This window comes from Periplaneta americana, chromosome 13 (assembly GCF_040183065.1).
Source record: "Periplaneta americana isolate PAMFEO1 chromosome 13, P.americana_PAMFEO1_priV1, whole genome shotgun sequence".
In the NCBI taxonomy this organism is placed as follows: Eukaryota; Metazoa; Arthropoda; class Insecta; order Blattodea; family Blattidae; genus Periplaneta; species Periplaneta americana.
In genome coordinates, this window is record NC_091129.1 from 56,532,667 (window position 1) to 56,559,171 (window position 26,505).

A 26,505-nucleotide genomic window follows, 5' to 3' on the forward strand; every position below is an offset into this window, starting at 1 on the left:
TAACTTGTCTTTGCGCATTCAGTAGTTTATGCAAGATGGTGTCCCACCACATAATGGCAATTGTTGTATTGAATTTTCTGAATATCACCTTTGGCCTTGGCATTATTTCATACTATTATGCAGATCAACACAGATGACATTAATCTGCGACTTTCTCTGTAGGATTTCTAAAAGAAGCTCTTTCCACGAAAATCAGCTGATAAATTTGGAGATGAGAGGAATGTTTATGGAGTTGTACAAGAGAATTGAAGAATCACTGTATTATTGCAAATGTGTGCCTCATATTACGAAGTTATCCAAAGAAATCAAGATAAATTATTGAGCATGTGCTGACGTAAAATAATTTTGCAAATACATGTTAAAATTTTTAAAATCGTAGTGAACAGGAGTATTATTGCATGTACAAATTAATATTTAATGTATTACTAGTTCAAATCTCGTCACACAAATTCAGAACTAGCTACCAACTGAAGGATTTCTAACTGGTGAACTATTACAAAAAGTAAAACCTACTGTCAAAGTGTTGTGCCTGCTCCATGAGGAACTGACTGCCTTGCTCCCACTGCCGTTCCAATAGCTGATCCAAACTTTGAGGTATGCTACCCACGGCAGCAGATGCACTGCTGTTTCCTGCATGACCACTGGTAGCACTTGCATTGGACCCACTGTTACTATTGCTGTTATTAACAGCAGTAGATGAATTTGATGGATTCCCATGGTTCCCTCCAGAGGCATTATTTGCATTTCGAACCTGCACAATAATCAGGTTCATACTAATTGTAAGATATAATTTTGCACTCGAATGCAGCATATTTCTAACATGTATCTGATAGATTCACTCTTCACCCATCAGAATTTTTCAAGATTAGTTTGTAGCTAAACATCACAATAATTCTTTTATACTAATTACATTAGTGATATTTGAACTCACTGAGGCAATTACACGACTATGGAGCTGAGGTCCAATGAGGGAAGTTGTGTTGGAATTTGAGGAATCATTGAAAATGCTGTGAGCTTCCAACTCTGCTGATAATGTGTCTGACATCTTCTGTGCCATCGTTGATGAAGGATTCAGTTGGTTGCCCAGCATGTGAGGAGCACTCACACCATTCTGAAACCTGACAACAACAAACCTCATTCACTCTTTGACCAGAAATTTACCTGAAAAGGTATTTCATGTTGAAAGAGGACATTAAACAAAAAGCTTAAATTTCAAAACATGCATGAAATAAAGTTATTTACTCTAAGAAAAATAGTACATACTCTATACATCCTAAATGTTCTTAAATGTTAACGTAATTATTTGAAAGTGTCAAAATCAGAGCAGCAGTCAGACACTCAGTTCTCCAACTGTCTGTGCACCTGTCGAAGGCATGTGTATTCACTGAGCAGGTAACCCACAGTCATAATATTTTGTGAGTTTCGGCAATGGCAGTAACAAATGTTCATTATGGCATAGAATTTCAGATATCTGTCACACAATGTCATAAACAAGGTTGAGAATTATTGAACAAATGAAAGTCGTTTCTCATAGACCTAGAAAGATTGAACTCTAAACTGAGTACTACTAAATGTTTCAACAATGACTAATGTTATTTTCCTTAGTGTAAGTTGCCAATATACACTAATTAATTTCCATCCAACTCAATGAAGAAACCTCATATAGGGTTTACTCAGTCTCTAACAGAAATGAGTACCAAGAGTAAAGGTGACAGGCACACAGGACTGAAACGCCTACTGTCATTAATGTTGATTGTCTGTAAAAGTGTGAGCCTTAACCTCATACCACTTTCTGGGCTGATATGGCCTATAATAGAATCAGTTTTCACTTCTTTCTATCTTTATTTTGATCACGACAACACTTCTAATGTATTGTAATTTGGTATTATTGTTTCAATTATGAACACGTGATTTCTGAGAGTATGTGCACACATTAACTGCGACATAAGGGAAGGCAATAATCATCTGTTTTTATCATTCTAAAGAGTAAAATTTCTAATGTAATTTATGCACCACTATTCACGACGATTTTTTTCCTTTCTCCAAAATATGAGAAAAATATAGTGCATGGTATTTCGAACCAAATTTAAGCAAGCTTCAGATTCTAAACAACAAAACACATAGAACAAACAAATAAGACACTTAAAAATAACGTAATATCTTTGTGTAACAATACATTATTTTTTTTTAAGATTTTTGGTTATGCACTCATTTACACTGCAAGTTTTCTGCCATTATAGGGAAGACCAGGTAACTTGATACCCTAAGGGTGAAACCTAACCATTTTTCCCCCATTACTACAAATGCTAGTGGATTATGGTGATTTTCTAGTTTGAAGGTTGAATTTTCTTTTGCCAACTTCGTTTCGAATTTCGATACTGACAAATACTATAAATGGTAGTGATTTTGTAACTGGTATGTTGGCAGCTGAGGCAAATATCGACAATATTTGCCGGTACTGGAGTTCCATGAAATTAAAATTGTACTAGATTTCTCAGCCGGTTACTGGAAGATAGTGAAATTCGAACTTATTAATAATTAATTAATATTAGTATTAATATTAATACATAATAGTTATTTTATGTGTTGCATTGTGGTTATAATTCAAGAATAGTCAGATAAGTACGAATAAATATAATATACTTTGGCGTGATAATGCACGTGGGTAATGGATAGAAATATTATTTCAAATTTTAATGAATTTCTTTCGTGTTTAGATTTTTATTACTATATCAAAAAAATGAAATAGTGTTGCAGTGACTCCTCCAAGGAAGAAAATGTGTGGCATTCAGAGTACGCTTCAGAAATCTGTAGTTCACATGTATAATGAGTTGAAGAAAGAAGATAATGAAGAAGGAATTATGCTAACGGAGACAGCAATTACAACCAGAATAGCAAAATTATTAGGAGTAAGTATTCTTAAGCATACATTTCAAAGTGGTATTCAGTTTTAGGAGTCTGCACTAATAATTTCATGATTGTGGTCAAACAAAACAAATTTTTAGGTTAGGCCTAGATGTTTAATCAAGTCAGTGATTTTCATATTGTCAAGCTAAATACATTTAAGATACTGTAATACTGCAGTAGGTGATAGCTTAAATACATTTACAAATTAGACGAACAAATAATCAAACAGCACGAAAGTAAATTTCCAGTTTTCTCTTTTGGTATTAAATTAACCGTTCAGATCACAATTTACATGCCACATCGGCCGAAGAAAATACAAGTCATATTGTAATTATTAACTTGATATTGCAGCAAATATTACATGAATGTTGGCCTGTTATGGTGCTTAAAAATAATTCAGTTTTATATAATAACTATATAACATACTCTATAAAGCATAGGAATGTTGACTTTGGCTGAATAATTTATTCATGACTGGTCTAAGTAATATTAAATATGGTGTTTCTTCAGAAAAGCTACCCCACCCAATGTACTTGTTAAGATATAACACTCGAGAGGACGAGGACGCACTACTGGGAAACTAACCATTTCTCTTCATCCTGGACCTCTCACATGTTATATTGGTAATTAGTAACAAGTTTGAGGGAGGGACTACAACAATGCATTAGAATATACAGGTAAGTGTCAAAGGATTTTTGTGCTGAAAGTATTTGTGGCTGTGCACTAAAACCACGTGTTCATCACTATGTAAATATCACAGAAATCAATTCAACAAAATAAAATTATGCCTTCTTTGATGTAGCTTTTCTGGAGAATTACCTAAATATTAGCCTACTTAAACCTATCGTAGACCCAACCTAACATGTTGATCATTTTCTATTCATATAGCTGTAAATCTTGGTATCATGCATGAATTTTATGATATAACAATTTTTAGAAGTGTTATGTTATTGTTTGTTATTACAGCTTGGCTTTACTACAGCCACGAAAGTGATAAATTCACAGAAGGGGACCCCACTTGTGACACCAGGAAAACATAGACTACGTAAACATCCAGTGACTGATGCTGATGATTTTACGAAAGATGCAATTGCGAGATTTATTTATGACAAGTTACATTACGGTAGGGAAGTTACAGGAATTATTGTGTTGATTTATGCAATGTAATTCTGATATTAGTCATATGTATAAAAATATAGCATAATTTTCATTTACTGTTACAGGGGAAGTACTAACAGCAGCAAAAGTTCTGGAACATATGAATGATGATTATGAAACATATTTATTTAGAGTATCCTTATCATCGGTGAAAAAAATTTTGAAAGAGATGAAATTTCTATGGAGCAAAGGGGATCCTTATACATATGTACGAGAAAGTGATGTTATTCGTTTTTAAGAGAATATATAAGAAACGTGGAGCGTGAGAACCCTAAACCCATAGTATTCTTGGATGAGACTTGGATTTTTATGAATGGTAAATTTCAATGTATTGTGAGACATTGAGTGATTGAATTTTTTACTAACAAATAGGTTAACACTTATGTGGAATATGAAATTGCAATTAATATAGGCTACTAGTAATGAATTCAGGTGGGAACAACATGTTTTGCAATTAATAGTTTCATATTATAACTAGAGGTTAGTTATAAAATTCCTGAACGGTTTTCCTGTCTTTAAAATATTTGTGTCTCTTAGAGTGTCAATGTGAATTGCTTTTCTCTCTCTGTTTTTTTTAAGTAGGATCACCCACTTATTCATGAAATAAACCAGGTGAAGTTTCCAGTGACATGAATGGTGTTATTCGTAGACCAACAAATGAGGGTGGAAGATTAGATGCCGGAACGAAAGGTGGATTTATACTCGGTAAGTTATATTGATTTATATTTTACATAAATTTGGCAAGAGTAATTTTTTAAATCAGGGTACAAAAATATAAAAATTGGTGACTAAATAAAAACGTGGGAAAGCCTTTCATCAAAGAGGATCTCATGTCATGTTATGTTATGTTATGTTTTATTTTCTTTATTTAAATGCTGTGAATTCATGTGACGTAATTATATGCCCAGGTATAATTTTTATTGCAGGTGCTGATTTAATTTTTTCATGCAATTGAAAGAAAAGTCAGGACTACCATAGTGCTATGAATAGCCCTGTAGTTGAGAAGTGGGTGCAAACACAGTTATTGACCTGAGAACATTAGGGCAATGCGTTATTGTCATGGATAGTGCTGCATATCATAGCAGACTTGTGAAAAATCAGCCAACAACAAAATGGAGGAAAGAACAGCTACTGGTGATTGCAACTGAATATAATAGATTTGTTGTACTAAATGATAAGAGTTAATGGTGTGAAATCACCTTTTGATATTACATTGCAATATTAATTTCCATACTTTACAGTCATTATTATTATTATTATTATTATTATTATTATTACCATTACTACTACTACTACTATTGCAACCGTTTCTCTTATTTCTCATAATTAGGCATACTTATAGATGCTACTTTTTTCTTTCAGGTGAAATTGAATCTACATAAGAATCCTAAAACAACAGAGCCTTGCCAATTACTATTCTGAAGCGGCCTTGTCTTATGTGTTGTGTCTATATACAATTAATTCTTTCAGTTTTTTTTCCCCTTTAATGTAATGAAGTTGTTGGTTGATTGATACCAAGTGTTCAGCAGTTGATGTCATTTGTTATCTTGCACTCCAATATTTAACCAGATGATTGAAAGCTGTGTAAAGTTAAACAGTCAAGACAATGATCCATATCTTCATTGAGATTTCAGAAATGGCATGGGGAGATTCTGAAATATCAGTTCTTTGTAAATATTTGAGACAATCATGGCCTGTGATAATATGAGTACTGTCACTGTAGATTTTCATAGAAGTTCAGTTATTAAATTAGGTGTATTATTTTTACTATGTATTGTACTATATTTTTGTTTCGCTTAATTGATGAATTATATATGCTGTAAATTGAATAGTAGACTGTAGGCCTATAGCTTAACTGATGAATTGTATGTGCTGTAAATTAAATAGTAGGCTGTATACCACAAGTGATGAATTGTTTATGCTTGTAATGTGAAGTAATTTGCATGATATTTATTATCAATTTCTGTATATTTCAACTGATTGAATTGTTTATACTTTTAAATTGAATTAACTTGCTTGCTATGTATTATATTTTATAGCTTAACTGATGAATAATTGTTTAGGTTTGTCAATTTAATAATTTGAGTGCCATGTACTTCATATTTTTAGTGAAGCCACCAATGTAGCTTAGTCGGTAGACTCGTTGGCCTGCAAATTCAGAGCTGCACTCGAGGGTAGTTTGGATCCCCCATTTGGTCTGATTAGTTGGTTTCTTCTGAGGATTTTCCTCCAGCGTGGAGCGGATGCCAGATGGCCTATTGCAATTTTTTCATTTGCTTTAGAATCATTCCGATTTTTGTTACCACATTGTCATGTTCTGATCTTGTTATTCTTTTAATAGTGTGGTAAGATGCAGGTATAGATAACCTTACAGTAATTTTGCTACCTTTCAGCTACCTCATTACCTCCCACTCCATAAAGTTCATGGATCCATGGAAGTACCAGTCGTCGATGTAATTTGACCATTTTGCTTAAAATATTAAAACACTGTAAAATATTGAGATTTCATGCTGTTACGTCCAATACTGCACCAAGAATATCTGATTTTGAATCTGATAGTATGACAGCCTTCTCAGATTTATGAAGTCGATACTGGAGACTTTGTAAGCTTAAAAGTGTATCTAAATTTTCACTATCAAACTTAGTCAGTGTTTGAAGTTAGTTAGTTAGTTAGTTAGTTAGTTAGTTAGTGGCGTTTAAAAATGGCGCGTCAGCTACTATGGCTATTTGCGCCCTTATCTAAAATCTTTCACTAAACACAAACACAATACAATAACCAGAATGTTTAAAAAACTAAAAAGCGTTGTCACGGTTAAAATGGGGCAAACAAGTGTTTGAATATAATTCCCTGTAAAAGGGAATATACTGGTATTGTACTACAACACCACTACATCTATGGCTTGGTAAACAGGATCCATCTACAAAAAATACTGTATGTAGTCACTCACTGACCAGATCATTTATCGTTTCTAATGATTTTTAAAATGTCTGGAGAAGTATCACATTTCTTAACATCATCTGTTAAAGTTAACTCATATACTATTCATTTTGAAATAACTTGGGATTGTGTTTTATTACTAAAGTTTCTCTTAATTGAGCAAGTTTGAGTTCTCCAATTAGAGTCAAAAAGTCTGTTGGGATTTTGGCTCAGTTTATTAATATTTGTGGACTGTGATTTTTTGTTCTAGACAACCATATTATCTGCAAATGATGAGATTATCATAAGATCTATTTCTTTAGTTAGACCATCGACATTAATATTGGAAAATGTATTCCTGAAAACAACAATGTGGGAAGCCCAGATGAATCTGTCTCTATTTACATATTTGTGACAATGAATCAAATAATCAAGTCACTGACCCAGTGTAACACTTTATCATGGACACCCTAAGTTTGCAATTTCTTAAGTGATTTATATCTACAGAGCCATATGATCCTTGAAAATAAATTAAAATTGTTAAGGTGTTTTGTTTTCTGTTTAAAATATCTTTAATATCTTGACTAAAATTTAAAATCTGTCTATTTGTTGAATGCAATTCTCTAAAGTCAACTCAAGATGAAAGTTAGCTACTAGATTCCAGGAACCAATTCAATCTATGAAATCATCTCTTCCATAATTTTGGCTATCATACTAGTAAGTGGTATCTGTTGATAACTCGAAAAGATATTAGTTGAATAATTGCTTTTCAAAATTGATGTTATGATAGATTTTCTCCAGACAGATATTGTATTTTAGATGAGATTACAAGATAAAAGTAGTGAGTTTGCTTGTTTGCCAACATGTTTAAGAAAATCAGCATGTGTATTGTCTGGACTTGGAGATGTTTTGGATCTTATGTTATTAAATTAATAGTAATATTCAGTTCTTGATTAAATATTGTTATATAAAGTAGATTGTAGATTTAATATTTCTTTCAGTTTTTCCTTAATAGTCTGACGTACACAGATAAAACTAACAACCACACTACCAACTAATCTAATAGAAATTAAAATATAATTAAATGTAGAAAAAGTAATTAAAATTATAAATACACGTAATAAACCATAACCCCCTAATTTCAACAATATACTATTTTATTCCCTTTTACAGCTTGTAGATAATTATTAATTATAGTTATTACTTATTAGCATAATATTTATTGAACTTATTGGCTATTTCACTTCGTTTGAAAGATGTTATTATGTACAAAAAGCATTTTTTGATGATCGTTTCATGCTGTATGTTGTGTATAAATCTATGATTTCTGGCCATCTGTTCTGTGTAATCCATCTTTTGTATAGAATTAATAAAATACTCTTTTGGTAATAATTATTTTATTAATTGAGTATTTAATTTTCACCAGCTCACATTTCTTGAATCATTTGTTTTTTCTTATTTAAATTTAGGACACAAGAGCCACAAAGAGACTTCACAGTTATGTATCATACATTTTTTCAATGACAGACGTGGAGTTGCAGAAATAATAAGTGTAAGTGTAACATTATTAAGCAATTTACAAACAAATGAAATCTTTAAAAAGGTATCTAGAAGTGAAATTACTTATGGCTTTTAAGGACCAAAATTATTTTTGTAAGTTGATTTATTATTATTTCAGTTTTAGCCTAGTTGTATTATCCATTTCCTTACTAATTTCAAAAGATAATCAGAAGTTCATTCGAATTCCAACCAAAAGTCAATTGGTTATTAATTTATCTACCTTTAGGAAGTACAGTATATGTACGCTGGAATCTTTGAAGTGAAGTGACAATAATTTAATTGGTCTTGGAACAGATTTGATTCTTGAATATTATATACTATACTTTGTTGTATATTTACGTCTAGTAACCTATTAATGCTAATACTAATAATAATGTAAAGGAATAAAAGAATAGAACATAGCAATACATTTCTCATTATTATTGAAACTATTTAGAATAACCTTCCAACATTAAGGTAAAGTACGGTGAGTAAAGAAGTCATTCAGTACATAGGATCGTGATTTTACTATATGTGGTGATATCTGGTAACAGTTGGCAACACTGACAAGGCGGAAATATTTGCTGTTTGGGAACTGAACTTACGTGATCCTCACTATACATGTTCTGTCCTCACGGTCATATCACACTAGTTCTTGAAATATCGCCTGCTCTGTTGAGTTCATTATAAAGTGTATCCACAGAAGCATTCCATGATTATAAACTGCCATAATTTTGTAACTATGCTTATTACAAAATTCATACTGGTGCCATTAGAAAGAATGACTCAAAGAATTTCTATGTAAGAAAGTTTAAGATCTGCCGAAGTTTAAGATCTGAGTTACGGCGGAGGTCGTTTAATAATTGGTGTTGTCTTCCACAAAAAGGCAAAGGAGTGGTAACTTACAGTGAAGATCTAAAAAACAACTCTTGGATTAGTAATAGAAGAGGGACATCATCCTCAGAGTAGACCAATTCCATAAAGATGTCCACAAACATTGCAGCAGTATAATCAGTGCCAGGTCATTCATTTCAAGACCAAAAGTGTCGTCATCCAGGATGCAGCGAAGTAGAAACCCTTGGGCATGTTTTGGGTTATTGCCCTGAAGGAGAACTACTGAGGAACAATTGCCACCATAAAGTGAGAAGCTTCATTGCAACCACTCTTCGGAAGGCAAAGTGGGAGGTTTACAAAGAAGTGCACTGCTTGGCTGAGAATGGGTCGAGAAGAGCAGACATTATAGCCTTCGATCACCAGAATCAAAGAAGCCTCATTCTTGACCCCACTGTCCGTTTTGAGAAGGATGATCAACAAGCCAATAACATTAACGATGAAAAGAAGTCTATTTACAACCCACGTATTCCTCACTTCAGTGAGAGATACAAAATGAATATTAATACATGGGAAGTGAAAGGGCTTGTTTTTGGCGCTAGGGGAACTTCATTTAAGTTAACCAAAACCATTCTCCTTTCTCTTAAATTTTCTAATGAGGACATTAACAAAATTTGTCAGTATTGAGAGATTCATTATCCATTTTACACAATCACTTGTATAATACTATGTAATTTTTTTTTCACTTCATTTCATTACTCTTCAATGTATTTTCATCTCATGTTTCTCCAAAATCAAATTGTACTTTATTTTTAAATTTATCATTGTTCAGTATTTTCTCCGCAATCATATTGTATTTTTCATTTAACCTCTGCTTTGTATTCTGGATCCTAGTGGTCAGCCGTAGATTTGGGCCAGATGTCCCAAATTGTGGAATTTGTTTGATGGAAAACAATAAATGGCACCATAAGAAAAAAAGACGCTGTTCCCGCTCTTTCACTTGTCAATGTACTGTACATTGTTGAACAGAAGCAAATTGTGTTAAATGGTGTGAATGTTTACATTTCAACTAGTGTAAATTCTACAGCATTTAAAGAGTTATGGTGAACCCACAGGAATATAGTTGGTATGTATTGAAATACCATAGTACATGGAGTGTAGTGAGAGTTCAGCGTGCCTCCAGACAGGAGTTTTAACATGCGCAACCTACTCATAAGACAATTCTAAGGTGGTACAATACTCGCCAACTACATTCCTGCAGGTTAGCCATAACTCTAAATGCTGCAGAATTCTCACTGAGTTGAAATGTAAACATTCACATCATTTAACACAATTTACTTCTATCTAACAATGCCACAATGACAAGCGAAAGAGCAGTAACAGCGTTTCTTTTTTTTTCTTATGGTGTCATCTATTGTTTCCCACCAACAATTACAATTATACATTCCCTGAAATTCTTTGAGCCGTTCTTTGTAATGGCACCCGTATGAATTTCGTAATATGCATAGTTACAAAATTATAGCCGTTTATAATCACGGAATGTTTTTGTGAACATACTGTAGTATGATGAAAGAGTGATGGAACGCAGAAAAATTCTCTCCGGCGCCGGGATTTGAACCCTGGTTTTCAGCTCTACGTGCTGATGCTTTATCCACTAAGCCACGCCGGATACAATCCCGACGCCGTTTAGAATCGTCTCAGATTAAGCTCCATCTCTTGGGTTCCCTCTGGTGGCCGCCCTCTGCACTACGTCATAGATGTCTATGAACGCAGGACCGAAGTCCATACATGTGTTGAGGTGCACTCAGATGAGTGACTGATTGGCCGGGATCTTAAATCACAAAGTGATTTATTACGCATATCATATATATATTTTGATGTACCGAAGTACATATGATATTTCCATGCAGATATTCTGCGTCATCACATGATGAAAGAGTGATGGAACAGAGAAAAATTCTCTCCGGCGCCGGGATTTGAACCCGGGTTTTCAGCTCTACATGCTGATGCTTTATCCACTAAGCCACGCCGGAGAGAATTTTCTCCGTTCCATCACTCTTTCATCATGTGATGACGCAGAATATCTGCATGGAAATATCATATGTACTTCGGTACATCAAAATATATATATGATATGCGTAATAAATCACTTTGTGATTTAAGACGGCGCCCATACCGTCGGATCCCGGCCAATCAGTCACTCATCTGAGTGCACCTCAACACATGTATGGACTTCGGTCCTGCGTTCATAGACATCTATGACGTAGTGCAGAGGGCGGCCACCAGAGGGAACCCAAGAGATGGAGCTTAATCTGAGACGATTCTAAACGGCGTCGGGATTGTATCCGGCGTGGCTTAGTGGATAAAGCATCAGCACGTAGAGCTGAAAACCCGGGTTCAAATCCCGGCGCCGGAGAGAATTTTTCTCCGTTCCATCACTCTTTCATCATGTGATGACGCAGAATATCTGCATGGAAATATCATATGTACTTCGGTACATCAAAATATATATATGATATGCGTAATAAATCACTTTGTGATTTAAGACGGCGCCCATACCGTCGGATCCCGGCCAATCAGTCACTCATCTGAGTGCACCTCAACACATGTATGGACTTCGGTCCTGCGTTCATAGACATCTATGACGTAGTGCAGAGGGCGGCCACCAGAGGGAACCCAAGAGATGGAGCTTAATCTGAGACGATTCTAAACGGCGTCGGGATTGTATCCGGCGTGGCTTAGTGGATAAAGCATCAGCACGTAGAGCTGAAAACCCGGGTTCAAATCCCGGCGCCGGAGAGAATTTTTCTCCGTTCCATCACTCTTTCATCATGTGACGACGCAGAATATCTGCATGGAAATATCATATGTACTTCAGTACATCAAAATATATATACACTGTAGTATGATTGTTTAAAATAACCAAATAGAAAAGAACCAACAAAATAGGTGACCCTGCCAAACCGCGAGTAATACAACCTTGAATATGGAACTTGAAGCATCAGAGAAGTTAATATAGTGTTGCAAAAATTCGAACTATTCTTCACAGTCCAATAAACAAATCCAAAAATTTCTTTGCAATAATCAGCACAAAAGTCTGAAATCTCATAGACCACATTTACTTACATGGCTGCAAAACGGTATTTGTCACATAAGGGGGGAGAGCCATTAATCCTTCCCATTGAAGGCTTAAGGAACCAACCTGGGCAAATATCCAATGTCCCATCCCTACCTTCCCATGGCACAACTGTTAGTAAGCGTAATTTTACAAGCTGAACTAAAGGGAGGGGCTACTCATCAATTAGCACTGGTCAGCATGATCAGTTAATGGCCGAATTTGGTACAATTTTCCTCTATTCAATACCTAATTCCCTCTTTACCCTTTCCTATCCAGTTCTCTGACTGAAGTCTTACTTTCTTCAAACCCGACGGTATTAGAGCATTCGAAGCCTAGGGGTTCCTTCCTCCTATTCTACTTTTCTGTTCCTAGTGCTGACCTGCTTATGGCACTAAAATCATCCTCCAGTGGCTTAAGGAGGGAAAGCTGGTGATCAACAAGATCTCCCAACCAGGTCCAGTGGACCCGTCGACCAACAGCAGGTGGGGGTTGTGTGTGGATGAAGTAGCCACCAAAACGTTAAAATATGGTGTTCACTTAAATTGGCTACAACTTGCCATTTAACCACTCCAATATGAAATGAGTACCATTAAGGTAAAATTATCCGGAGGTAAAATAGTCCCCCAATCGGATCTCTGGGCGGGGACTACTTTAATGGTACAGAATCAACTAAACATCTTACAATGGAATGCTGGTGGTATAACATCAGCTAAGAAGACTGAACTAGCCAATATACTTTCAGATAATAATGTAGATATTACCATTATTCAAGAAGCAAATCTTAATGCTGACTAATTAAAATATTTTATTCGGAACACCTCAAAATCTGTGCTTCAGTGGCTGACCATGACAATATCTTTGAAAAATATTGGAGTGCAAGAGGTCAAATGACTTTGTCAATCCACTGGCATTAGAAAACAACAACAACATTTACTTACATAATCTAATCAATTTTTCTACAAAGAAAAATTAACTTGAATATCATTAAGTAATAAAAGTTTGCAGTCTAGTCATTGACAAAACATTTTACTAAAGTTAGTAGTAGGAGATTCTTTAAAAAATTAGTTACGCATGTGATTTTCTCTACTTCTCAGTTTGCTCAGCCCTCTTCCTGATCTTTTTACTTTTTAATCAAATTGAGCAAGTTTTGACAACAGTCACAATCCCTTTTTCTATAACAATACAACATTTGAATCTAAAACAGAACTTACAGCTTTATGTCCTTGTCATCCCTGTCGCGACCACTGCTGCTACGTTTGCTACTTTTACTCTTACTGCTGCGTCCTCCTGAATGAACAGAAGTTGTTTCAGAGCCTGGACTGCTTGGAGGTGAGTCCTTCACCATGTTGTGTTGGGGTGTTGCAGTCGTAGTAGAGACAGGTGGTGGATGAGGTGGTAAGGACGTAGGGGGAGGAGTTGGATTGTTACTGCTGCCTCCACGCCCTCCTCTCTTGGTGCTGCTGTTAGCACTGGCTGCTGTGACTGCAGATACACCAGGAGCAGCAGTAACAGTAGCAGAATTAGCAGTGGTAGTTGTGGTGTTACCAGTCACAGACGTTGTCACCACTGTTGCTGAAGTACCTCCTCGTTTCTGTTTACGGCCTTTTTCAGGTTTTTCTGTTGATTGTGCCCTAAAATTAAGAAGAAAATTGTTACACAAAAAAATGTATAATACGTAATCCAATTATCTTACAAGACAGAAAAGTGCTTGCCTGTAAGGAGAGATACTAGTATAATGAATGTTGTTGCAGGGCCATACATCTCTGTTAAAAATGGAATTAAATTACTGCAATGCTGATGTCTAACAAAGGGAGTTCTGGTTGGGTTTTTTTTCCAAGGTTTTTCTCAACTGCTGTGCAATGCCAGGCAAAGCTATGACAAAATACCGTAACACTATTACCAATCTCATCAATGCTAGATAACTGCACAATTGGTATAATATTGTTAATAACTGATAAAAAAAAAAGGAAAACAAAGGTAGCTGTGTAGCCAAGGAGAGCAAATGTATTTACATGGTTGTCTTATCTTTTAACCTTAAAGATAGTGGGCAATCAATGTAATCTTACCTATATTGTGAAGAAAAGAATATGTTCTACACACTGAAGGTGTGAACTATCAACCTGTTAATATCAAAAATATTTTAGTTCTATCATAATACCAGTACCACACTCATCCCAGAAAAATGTATTTTCATTTCTTCAATTCCATGTAACATATTTGCTACAAAGAAAGACATCATAATATTTAAGTAAAAAGAAATTACACCATTATCATACAGGGAGAGTCTAACCTAAGTTACCAACATTCTTACCAAGCCTTGTGACAGGCAATACATTGTATTTTCCCTGAAGCTTGTTTGCCATAAGTCCACCAAAGGACACAATGCATGGGTTTGTCGTATCAGCTGTTACACAAAGTCAGTGATACAATTCTATTGGCACTTCACATTGTCAATCCCAGTCAGTTGTCTGAACTATACTGAGAAATACGTATTTAAACCATGGTTAAACAGGACAGCAACGCACTTTCCTCATTAAAACGTATCTACTCTGTGTTTATGCAAGTTTCGGAAGTGTTTTTGAGACTACACAACCATCGAAACAGTGCACTGTTAAATTACTCGTATTTAACAAGTGTCGAGAAACAAGTTCCGTACTCAATACAAATAAACACAGCCCAAAGCATGCTCTAACAAAACGAACACTTAACGAAATATCTATGAGGAAACTGCGTTGCTGTACTGTGTATCTAATCATGGTTAAAAATACGTATTTCTCAATACAGTACAGATAACTGACTCAGTTTGACAAAGTAAAGTGTCGCATTATTTGTATCACTTAGAGCTCCATACATTCTTAAGTTAGATGCCATGGAACTACTCTGCAGAACATATAAGGATCACCTTCAAATTTATACAGATGGATCTCTAAATCCTAATAATGGGACATCAGGAGCAGGGTATTATATTCCAAAATATTAAGAAAGTTATTGCATACCATGTTCATCCTTCTCCAGTCTTGACACTGAATTGCTAGCTATTGATGCTGCTCTTCAGTGTGTTACTCAAATTTCTGAAAAATCTATTTGCATACTTACCGACTCCAATGGGGCTATATTTAATATAATTAAATATGTACCAAACCTATATGCACATAGAATTATTCCAATTCAGAAACAACTAAGTAAACTAAAAGAACTCCAAAAGGAAATAACATTTCAATGGATACCTAGTCATTGTGGTATACCTGAAAACGAAAAAGTCGATATATTGCAAAACAGGCAACATATTTGCAACCAAGACCTCTTCAAGTGATATCTCTATCCAATGCTTTTGCTTCAGTAAAGTCTCATTTTACAAACCTATGGATCAACAATTGGCTCTCTTCTGACAAAGGAACAATTTTACAGCCTGTACAAAAGAAACCAAATGACCTGGAAATGTACAAAAACTTGCCAGACATGTTCAAACATTTTTAACAAGAGCCAGAACAGGTCACATTGTCACTCAATTGTACCTACACCGATTTCACATTTCTGATAATCCTACTTGTCTGTGGTGTAATAATCATGATGAAGATCTGGAACACATTCTTCTATACTGTCCATCCATAAACCACAAAAGAAGTAAATTAAAATCATCAGTACTAGTTGCAGAAGACACAGCCCTGCAGTATATATTGACTACACCCCAACTCTGGCTACTAGCAACAGGCATCTATAATGAACACCAATCAAAATACCCCTCATTTCTCGTGTAAAACAACAATTGAATAGACTACAGTGGACTTTATGTTGTTAGCAAACAGCTGGATACATTAAGAAGATTGATTGATTGATTGATTGATTGATTGATTGATTGATTGATTGATTGATTGATTGATTGATTGGAAGAAATGATAAGTCAAACCGACCCACTGTGTCATTTGTGGGTGTAACACAAACAAATGACAGAAAATCCAACACTGCCTGCCACACAGCAATCTTGCAGTTTGGTAAGAATGCCATGAAGTTAGGTTTGACTCTCCCTGTAGATTATTATGTCTGTCATTCACAAATAGGGCTATTGTGGCAAGAAAAGTTGTGTTTAAATGGAACCAAACAGTGTGGAAATACCAAGAGTTTATTTTCTGATAGAAGAAGTCAAAGTTGCCAAATTTTGCAGGTATAAGCTGTGACAGAATATATTTCACATACATCGAAATTATTTTCTTTAACAGCAGTTTTAGTGTAACTTTAAATAATTTTATCTAAACAATAAAAGTTGAATAATGATAATGATGATAATGATGATGATGATGATGATGATGATGATGATGATGATGATGATAATAATAATAATAATAATAATAATAACAACAACAACGGTAATGGTAAACATTTTACATGCACATTCTGAGTTCATAAATTAAATGAATCAATTTATTGTTGTACAAGTTGACAGTTTTAATGCATCTGTAACAGGAAAAAAAAAATTTAGAATTTCTATTAAGTTTGACTTTTCATGCCTTTCATGGGAACACGAAACCTAACATGTTTTGAAAGATTCAAGGGTTTTATATTACTGTTAAGAACCTTAGATAAAAATAGTGAATCAAAATCTTGGCATCAGGAAATCAAAACTGGAGAATTAAATGCTGTAATTTAATCTGTATAGCAGTTACAACAGGGTGGGAAAGTCAGCTATGCCCCCCTCCCCCGAGATTTTAGACTTTTTTTAACTAAGAAATATAATTTATACGAATATAATAGATATAATATTTCAATTTGATATGACTTTTCAGTAACTAAAATAAATTTGTTATGTAGATTTTTCGGTAGTAGTTTCCTTGAAGGTTAGTGGTATGCCAGCTGATCATCATGATTGGTTGAAATTTAAATAAACCATCTCAATTTTCAATTTTCATATAAGTCAGGTATGCTGTATTTTTATTGGTGTAGTTTTCACCGTTAGTTTTGTTTAGCAAATAGGTAATAATTTTGTTTACTAAAATAGTTACAGATTATACAGTAAATAGGCCTATACTCGTAAATATTTCAGTGTACGATGGCAAAACAAGATACATTGTTTACTTTTCTTAAAAAGGAAATATGTATTAAGGAGTCAATGGAAAGTGTATCCAGTGCATTTAATGAAGAAAATTCTCAACAGAGTTTAAGTGAAAGTGAAATCTGTAAACTGATAATTCATCTACTGCTGTTAGTAGTGAGTCAATGAATAAAACTATTGGACGCGAAATCAAATATAGGATATGAATGGAAACTAAATATGACTGGTTATATTTTGATTGTGCTTGAGATGATGTATTTTGTAAACTCTATGAAATGCACTTCAAAAATGACCTTGAAGTATTTCGAAAAATAGTTGGAGTATTCATACTAGTGTCCTTTAAAAACTTTAGAAAAACTACTGGAGACGCAATCATCTAATTTAATTGGTGAGTGTTTACTACTTGAAGGTCTATTAAATTTAGGCAGTTTATATAAAAAGAATACTTCCACTGGCTTTATGGAACAATATTACAAAGAAGGATAGTTCATATTCACCATGTTTTACATAACAATATTTTTTTTAATTAATGCTTATAAGCTTACTAACATTAGTATTTAAAACAAATACTAAAAGGTAAAGGTAAAAGGTATCCCCGTAACATGCCATGAAGGCACTTGGGGGCATGGAGGTAAAGCCCCATGCTTTCCATGACCTCGGCACTAGAATGAGGTGGTGTGGTCGGCACCATGCTCTGACCGCCTTTTACCCCCGGGAAAGACCTGGTACTCAATTTTATAGGAGGCTGAGTGAACCTCGGGGCCGTTCTGAAAGTTTGGCAACGAGAAAAAATAAAAACAAATGAAAATTCTATTTCTTTAATTGGGCCTATTTTTCTATATTCCCTTTTAAATAGACTGCCTCTGTTGTTGTGAGATTTTTGTTATTGTTTCTTTTCCTGTCGATTCCACCTCCCTCACCAGTATAGTATAAATCTCACCAGGGGAAAAGGTCTGAATTTAATACTAGTTGGGAGTAAGGTCATACCTCTGATACTGGTTTATCATGCCATCTTTCCACTCACCCTCCAATGTCTTTCGGGGGACAGTGGCAGCACATGTTTCATTACTTTGTGCATGGGATATCTGTATCATGACCGTCTTCAATACTCTGACTTTAATGCAAGTATCGATAGTAATCAAAATGGCGTCAATGGTGATCCAAGCATGATTGTCAGGTGGTTTTCTTATTAAGTTTTGTTATGTTTTTTGTTTGTGTTAATTATCTAGTGAACTGTGGGCCGTTTATGTTGTGTACCGGGTTGTAATTCTAACTATGGATCTGTGTAGATATTTCAGCATTTAAGTTCTCAAAAGATAAGACTTTACGAGGCAAATGTATAAGGTGCATACTTCGTGACAATTTTCAGGTTGAGGAGAGTACAGTGGTATGGATAAAACATTTTGAATCTCCATTTGGGAAGATATTTTTCCTAATGTAATTAGTGATGCTATTCATGTCACCCGGAAAATTCCTAAATTTTGTAATGATCCCTACCCAACTATATTTACTAACAAACCTTCATACCATACTGTCAGTCTTCCAGATCAATGGAGAGAGAAACATATGAAGAGAGAAAAATAGTTTTTCAGGGAATGGTGTGAAAGGAACTTTCTTCACACTTTTCACCAATTTAAATGTGAGGTTCAGAAAAGAAGTGTGGAAGGTAACTATGTTACCTGTATTTTCTTGAAAATTAAAGATGACAGTGTAGGAGAAATTCCATCATTATTTTTTAGTTTTAAAATAAAAAGTTCTTTAGATGTGAAGGTATTCTATGGAAATGTGTCTTCCAACATAGCAATTTGGTCAGATCCTAGCATCTGAAGGGCACAATCTAAAACGTGATGATCTGGTAAATGTTCTCAGTAGCCCAGTTATAGATAAGTTACTTGCAATAAATGAGAGGACTAACAAAGTATATCAAAGATACTCTTGGTATTGCCACTGATGATCATGTTGATCTAGGTGAAGATAAATTATGCAAAATACCCTAACATAGGAGCTTCTCAGAAGACTTTGGCTTGGCTTGGCTTTTAGGGCTGAACTCGAAACGGATACATAGACTTGTTTTGACCCATCGTGCACCCAACATATGCGATGATTGTCAAGTCTGATAGATGGCCTGGGTGGCATTCGTAAATCCGTTACTAACAGGTGACTCAGCCACTGATAGAGCGAGCTCCCATTTCATGGATGAGTAGCCTGATAAGCCACAAGGGTCCAGCTTCATGTCCTTCCTGACCAGCCTCGGAAATGCATATTATTCCCAATACTTCACCTCAGCCTATTTTTAATGTTGCAGATGAAAGATGAAATGTAGGAGAGACAGAGTGTGCTCGTGGAATGACAGAGAGACATGGAAGTGTCCCGAGAAAAGCCCCTGCTACATCTGCTTTGTTCAACACAAATTCCATCACGAACAGACCAGGGATTGTACCTGGGCCACCTGGATGAAAGACTACTGAGCTAGCACTTGAGCCACAGATGTGGCACTCATAAGGCTTAATTGAAAGAAAAATGGAGACTTGTAAGAAATGAAGAAAAAATAATTTCTGTTACTCTTGATGAAATTTAGATCTGAAAGTGACAGAATGTAAGGAACTGAAATTCAAAGACAAGTAGGTATAGAACCGTAACTTATGTTAACAACCATCAATTAAGAAGATAAACATAAGCTGCTTAATATTATTATTATTATTATTATTATTATTATTATTATTATTATTATTATCATCAAATACTCTCTAACAATAATGCTGGAAAGCTTCCCTGTTTAGCATTGCAAGCAATGACAAAAAGTGACCTGCTGCTATCTAGCAGCTTGAAATGTTGATACGGTCCTTGCGGAGTACTGAATTATGTGAGGTAAAGCAGAGAGGTGTGCATTTGATATTAGTAAGAAAATGCAAAGAAATTGTATAATTTGGAATTACTTTGTTCACAACATTTTACATGAATAACAAGTTACAAAGTTATTAAAATAGAAATGAACTGGCACAATTCTCGTATTTTCAAGTATAATTATGATTTAGTTGACTTCCAGCTTCATACATCACTTAGTGGGTATTACGTTTACTAGCTATATGGTTGTCTAGTAATTCATTTTTGATTTAATAGTTTGTTAGCACATTGAAATATTTATCAATAAAAATATTGGCACAGTCACTGCAAATGGAAATATAACGGGGGGAGGAGGGGACACTACCATTTTAAATAGCTCTTTTTTTACACCAATTATAGTCTTACAATGAACATTATCAATTTTTAAAACACATCAGAACACAAGCTTAGATGAATATTCTTAGAGAAAACTATCTTTGAATTGTTACTTTTTTTTGCAATGTACTATATTGTTATGTCATCATTTGGACTGAAAGAAGAAAAATTAATTCCTTTGACAAATTTCGTGTTTCAGTCTGCTATACATCCAACCTGCAACATAAGCTTGTACATTTTCTTGCAATATGTTTCCTTCATTTGTATGCTCTACTTTTTTGCCGTCATTGACAGTTTCATCCAAATATGATTACAAAAATTCAATTTAGCTACCTAGATATCTCATTCCTTGAATAAAAAATTACAAATGTCAATTTCACCGCTGCTTCTTTCAGGCGTGCTTAGGAAATATTTATCAGTCATAGTTGCTTAATTGCAGTCTGAAGTCATGTTGTTTCACCTTTAGATAGAATAATAGAAAAGAGATTTTCTTTGCAGTCTTGTATTAATCTCTTATTATTAAAAATTTTAATTATGTAATTCTTTCCATAGCAATTTTGAAGTGGGGTTCATATCTTTATCTATAAAATAAAGCTTATCTAGCTTAGATAGCTTGAAATTGTAGGCTAATGTTTTAAATATATGTTCCTTATGCTCTTAGTAGTTCTTCATACACACATCATTGGCCGCATGCAGTACATAGTGGATAATGATGGATGCCATGTGAAGCATAATAATTGTGTAAAGATGATTCAAAAGACCAGACAAAAGTTTCGGTTATCTTTTTTTTTTAAACACTCTGTATGTTATTGCTATTGCACTACCTAATTATGTGGTATAGAGTATCATCTGCGTTGCTGTTTGACATCAGAGAACCCGCAGCCTTCCCGATGCAAGATCTAATACGTTTTTGGGACCTTTGCAGTTCTTTCATTGTGCTTTCAATTCGACCCATATTTTCGGAAGAAAGAACAGCTGTTCTCTTCAGTCTGTTATTAAAGCAAAATATTAAAAATAACAGGTCTATGGCTGATATGAAACTTCGCTATACTTTTCCAATTACATTTTATTTTTACTTACTCCTGACTTTTCAAATTACGTTTATTGAAGCCCAATAATCTAAGTGATCTGAATATATTCTGTGATTTTTGTACAGATATTATGTCCCTCTAGGATTCTTTTTGTCTAGGATTCTCTCACGTATCTCTATCTTTTGTAAAACTGAAGAAAGAGCTAGCATCTTTTGTCAAGCGTAGTTTTTACAAAAGAACACAGAACAAACAATTCCATATTTCCCAAACATTACAATGAAAATTAATAATCCTTACAACTTACACCACGTGTTTCTTGAAGAACAAAACTCATGCTACAGTTAACAGCACAATGCCTCACGTCACTATGGCATCCTAACTGACTACAATTCCTGTCGCAAAATAGCACTTGTGAGTCATTCGCCACTTTTACCGTGAACTTTCTAATCTAATTATAGAGAGTATTTGATATTATTAAGGCCTACTACTATTACTATTATTTTTATTATTACTATTTTTATTTTTATCAGTATCAGTAGTCACAGTAGTAGTAGGGCTACCATGATCCCCTCCCAGCATATAGCCCTGATCTTGTGCTTTCAAATTACCATCTGTTTTGGTCCATGACTCACTTCCTGCATGGAAGAAATTTCCAAAACTTGGAAGCATCAAAAGTCAGAAACTGATACCATCCCAGGACAACAAACCTTGCTGAAAGGTGGCTCAAAACGAAATCGCCTTTACTTTGCATATTAGATTAATTTCTTGTCACAAGACAGTCCAACTAAAATTTTTCTCCAAAACCGACATTACTTATGAGATAGTATCTGTAAATACGATTTCAAACACATTACAGTATTTAATACACTGCAGAGTAGCAGTGTGGTCCTACAATGATACGTAATAAAGTTCTATTATCATTATATTCTTATTTAATTAGAAATTAACTTTAACTAACAATGACTTATGTAAAAGCCAAATAATAAAATTAATTCTAATAGTTAGCAATTTTCATGCAACTCATGCAATATCACTTTTAGACATACAAATTCGTGTTGAAAAGTAGCCTAAAGAGCAAATGTGCCAATAAATATTGCTTAAATGGTTTATTTTTTCTCTCCTCTCCCACCCCTTTGAGAAAAGGGAGGGGAAGGAGATTAAATTTTGCAAAGGAATAGGATTAAGCCTAATATCTTACCTCAGAAGCCAGAAGAAATTAAGTCCAAAATCTCCATTTTGACACATGGTGAGATGGATATTCCACTTTGAATACAGCTTTATGACTTACTTCTTTTAAATTATCGAAATTTATACGAAATTAACCATCCTTGGATTTTGGGAGTACCAACATCAAAGCAAGCATAAAATACTATACGAGTATATGAATCAACCATAATCTGAAAATCCATGTTTTGGCACATTACTTCCTTTTGCCTTCGGACACAAGATATGGAAACGAGAACAAAGGCAGGAGTTAAGGCCAATTTATGGTCTGCACATGTTTTACAGTCACAATATTAGTAAATATCACAGATCAACTGTCTGGATCCATTTAGTACCACATACACAAACGTAATTTTAAGGCTAGTGAAATGTAAGTTTTATTTCTTAAACTTTTACTAGAAAAAAATACGATAAATTCTAGTGGTCTCATTTAAGTTGTTAACTTACCTCGCTCTTTTGCCGGGCTGGTCATCTAATTGATGATGATGCTGCTGCTGTTGTTGCTGTGGTTGTACATGCATTCTACTGTCAGGAACAGTTGCATTAGCTGCAGTTGCTGCAGCATTGCTAGTTACCACACTTGACTGCTGCAGCTGTTGGAACAATGTTGGAGCAGACGTAACAACAGTCGCTGCTGATGTGGGTGGCTGAATGGACGTAGCAGCCAGTGGTACAGACACTACTATGCTTCCTGAACTAACAGCACTATTCACCACAGCACCCGGTACCGAAGTGATCACATTGCCCGTTGGCATAGATCGAGAGTTCACATTGCTCACAACCACAGATTCAGGCATTGTGGACGATGGAACAGGATTTGCACTATTAGCACTCATACCACCAAGGCCCACTCCCTCTACTTTCAGTTTCTTCGAGTCCCCAAGCATTGTACTACCATGATTGTCAGTGACTCCTGACGAAGTGACAGAGACACTTCCTGCCATGGCAGTGACACTGCCACCAGCTGTTGGAATCCCAACAGCTGCGCTCACGACTGACAAAGGTGCCTGTAGGGAGGCAATGTCAGACGGATTATCGGGAGTGGTAGGTGTCCGGCTGCCACCAGCTTTCCGTTTCTTTCCTGTGATACTGGAGCTGCTGGCACTGGAATTCGTAGATGCCGGTAATCCGGCTGTTGAAACACGCACATTAGTCTGTCCCGCAATGGGTACATCTGCACCAAACACACTCTCACTCTGAGTCACGACTGTCTCAACAAAGTTTGATGTGGTAAACTTAGTATTGCCACCACTGGCATTGCTTGCGACTGATGGCCCCGTGATGGCAGTTGCTGAAAGATTTGAACCATCTCTGAGACCTATAGAAGAGTTGGATGACAGGTCCCCACCAGCACCAATGGAAGAACCATCACCAAGGCTTGGACTGTGCCCACCCACCACAGTTTTGCCACCCGTTGCTCCACCCTTTGCTCCCACTGCTGCAGAGGTAGCTGTGGTGGCCTTACCTGTGCCCTTCCGCTTTCCGCTCACACCTGCCTTAACCATGCTATCAGATTCCTTCTCTGGAGAAGAGTCAGAAGATCCGTTGTCTGCTGGAATTGGTTTATATGGCGGAATTGTCTTTACATTGCCACCTTTTTTCTGAAATACAAACAACATTCCTACTCTTCATTTAATGTCAGGAAGACAAACTCAAAACAATTTATAGATTAATCAAAATCAAATACATTTAAGTATTTATAAGTAGTTTATAGATTAAAGAATTTCCAAGGAGAGAGGACAATAAGACTCTTAAGCAAATACTTAATTACTATCCAGCTAGATCTGTGTTTATCAAGTTACTGTCCAATCATTTCTGTCAACTTTTAACATTAACATTGGATGCTATAGTGGAATTTCTGAGAGAATGGCTCTGATAGTTTTCTGTGGTGTTGCCAAAAAACAATGTACTTTTGACAGCAAGTTTATGGTACATTAAAGAAACTTACAACATTGAACTGATTAATGTCGCAAACAAAATTCTCTAAGCAGTCATTAAACTTCCACCTTTGGTTCCTACATTCAGCTCCAGATGGCCATACCACTTGACCTTAACCCTACAGAGCCCTGTAATGGAGTATGCAAGTCAAGTTGAGACATCTTCACTGTTAGAGCCAATCTTTTAATGGCCTGAGTGTTGTGTACATGCTCTAAGAATGGTTCTTCATATCACCCAAATCCATGTGACCAAGGCTCTCGCATTTGGCTGTACACCAAAGTACACCAGTGCACAATTAAGAAAACTAGTTCCTCTTTATAAATGGTTTCTTGTTTTTAAAAATTTTCAATATTGCGACTTACAAATAATAAACGAAAACTTAGCTACAAATTTACTATATTATTATTATCATTATTATTATCATCATTATTATTATTATTAATATTATTATTATTATTATAACAAAATATACTATTATTTTCATTGCAATAAAATGTAGAGCACATTAATACAAAACACAGAAAAGTTGTAAATAGCAGTCAGTTTAAAATATACACTATACAGTAATAGTAAGTATAAAGCAACATTTTATATTGGAACACCTTCCTGACAGAGAATGATTGCAATGTGAATGATGTCATCCTGATTAATAATGCTATATACGATGTGTATGGGACCTCACTGACCTCAGCATTGGATAATCTACAGAGAATCGCAGCCTTACCATATCAGTCTAATTGAAGTACAGCATGTGAGATGTGCAGTTTAATTTCAGCTCATCAGTCACTTCTATGAAGTCCTACGATAGTAAATTGTACTGTTGTGTTGTGAATTACTGTGACACTTAGCAGAGAACAATATTCATTTATCAGTAAATATCTACAAATAGTGAATTGTACTGTGTGTTGGGGTGTTATGGAACAGGAGTGAATTGTGTTCGATGTTGTGAATTATGTAAGAGTAAATTATTTATCAGTACAATCTATAAATATTGAACTGTCCTGTGTGTTATGATATTTATATATATTCAAATTGTAGGCTACTGGTATAGGATAAAATTATGGCAGAAGAAATTGCAGGTCCATCTGTAGTGAAATACAGTGCCCTCATTTTACGAGGAAACTTCGCATCATTCCGCCACCGGCCAACTTCCTGCTCTCCCGACTTATCTTATTCTGTAGTTGCAGTTCTGTTGTTGCTAAATGTCTTGAGTTGCCAATAGTAACGGAACATGTTCCTCACTGGTGCAAGCATGACACGCAGGAAAGTGTATGTCGGGGTTCCGCTGTAATCTAGTTTCCTCATAAAATGAGAGCACTGTATGTGAGGGAAGTCACTTAAAAGTGGAGAAAAAAATATCAATTAAGATGTATGAACTATGTATTATTTAATACCTGAAGTATATAATTTGCTATTAACTAAGTTGACTAAGTTATGGTCACAAGATGGCAAAGTGCTATTGAACATGTTATCAAGGAAGAAGATAAAATGTGGCAATTGGATGGTCTTACAATGTTGTGGATAAACTTACAATTACTACGGCGGATGATTCTTCCAGTGATAGCCGCTCATCCAG

At 35.2% G+C, this 26,505-nt stretch overlaps 1 protein-coding gene, 1 long non-coding RNA gene and 1 other non-coding gene across 6 annotated transcripts in view; 1 reads left to right on the forward strand and 2 right to left on the reverse strand.

Moving 5' to 3' along the window:
* Positions 1–26,505, reverse strand: part of Alh (coiled coil domain containing protein Alhambra) — a 91,905-nt gene that overhangs the window by 41,693 nt on the left and 23,707 nt on the right. For 2 of the 3 annotated variants that reach the window (XM_069843267.1, XM_069843265.1), the window contains exons 5-8: positions 23,439–24,592; positions 13,682–14,101; positions 932–1,118; positions 514–751 (exon numbers count right to left, since the gene is read on the reverse strand). In XM_069843267.1, coding sequence (XP_069699368.1) covers positions 514–751; positions 932–1,118; positions 13,682–14,101; positions 23,439–24,592 — 1,999 coding nt within the window. The remainder of the gene's footprint in view (positions 1–513; positions 752–931; positions 1,119–13,681; positions 14,102–23,438; positions 24,593–26,505) is intronic. The other variant, XM_069843266.1, reaches the window with a different exon arrangement.
* On the forward strand, positions 1,992–9,165 carry LOC138711958 (uncharacterized). Of its 2 annotated transcripts, none has more exons than XR_011335549.1 (4): positions 1,992–4,381; positions 4,645–4,770; positions 4,992–5,199; positions 5,428–9,165. It is a non-coding gene; the product is annotated as an uncharacterized lncRNA (long non-coding RNA). The 2 variants fall into 2 exon arrangements; XR_011335550.1 differs by having other exon boundaries at positions 4,648–4,770.
* TRNAY-GUA (transfer RNA tyrosine (anticodon GUA)) lies at positions 11,314–11,385 on the reverse strand. The gene has a single exon. It is a non-coding gene; the product is annotated as a tRNA-Tyr (tRNA).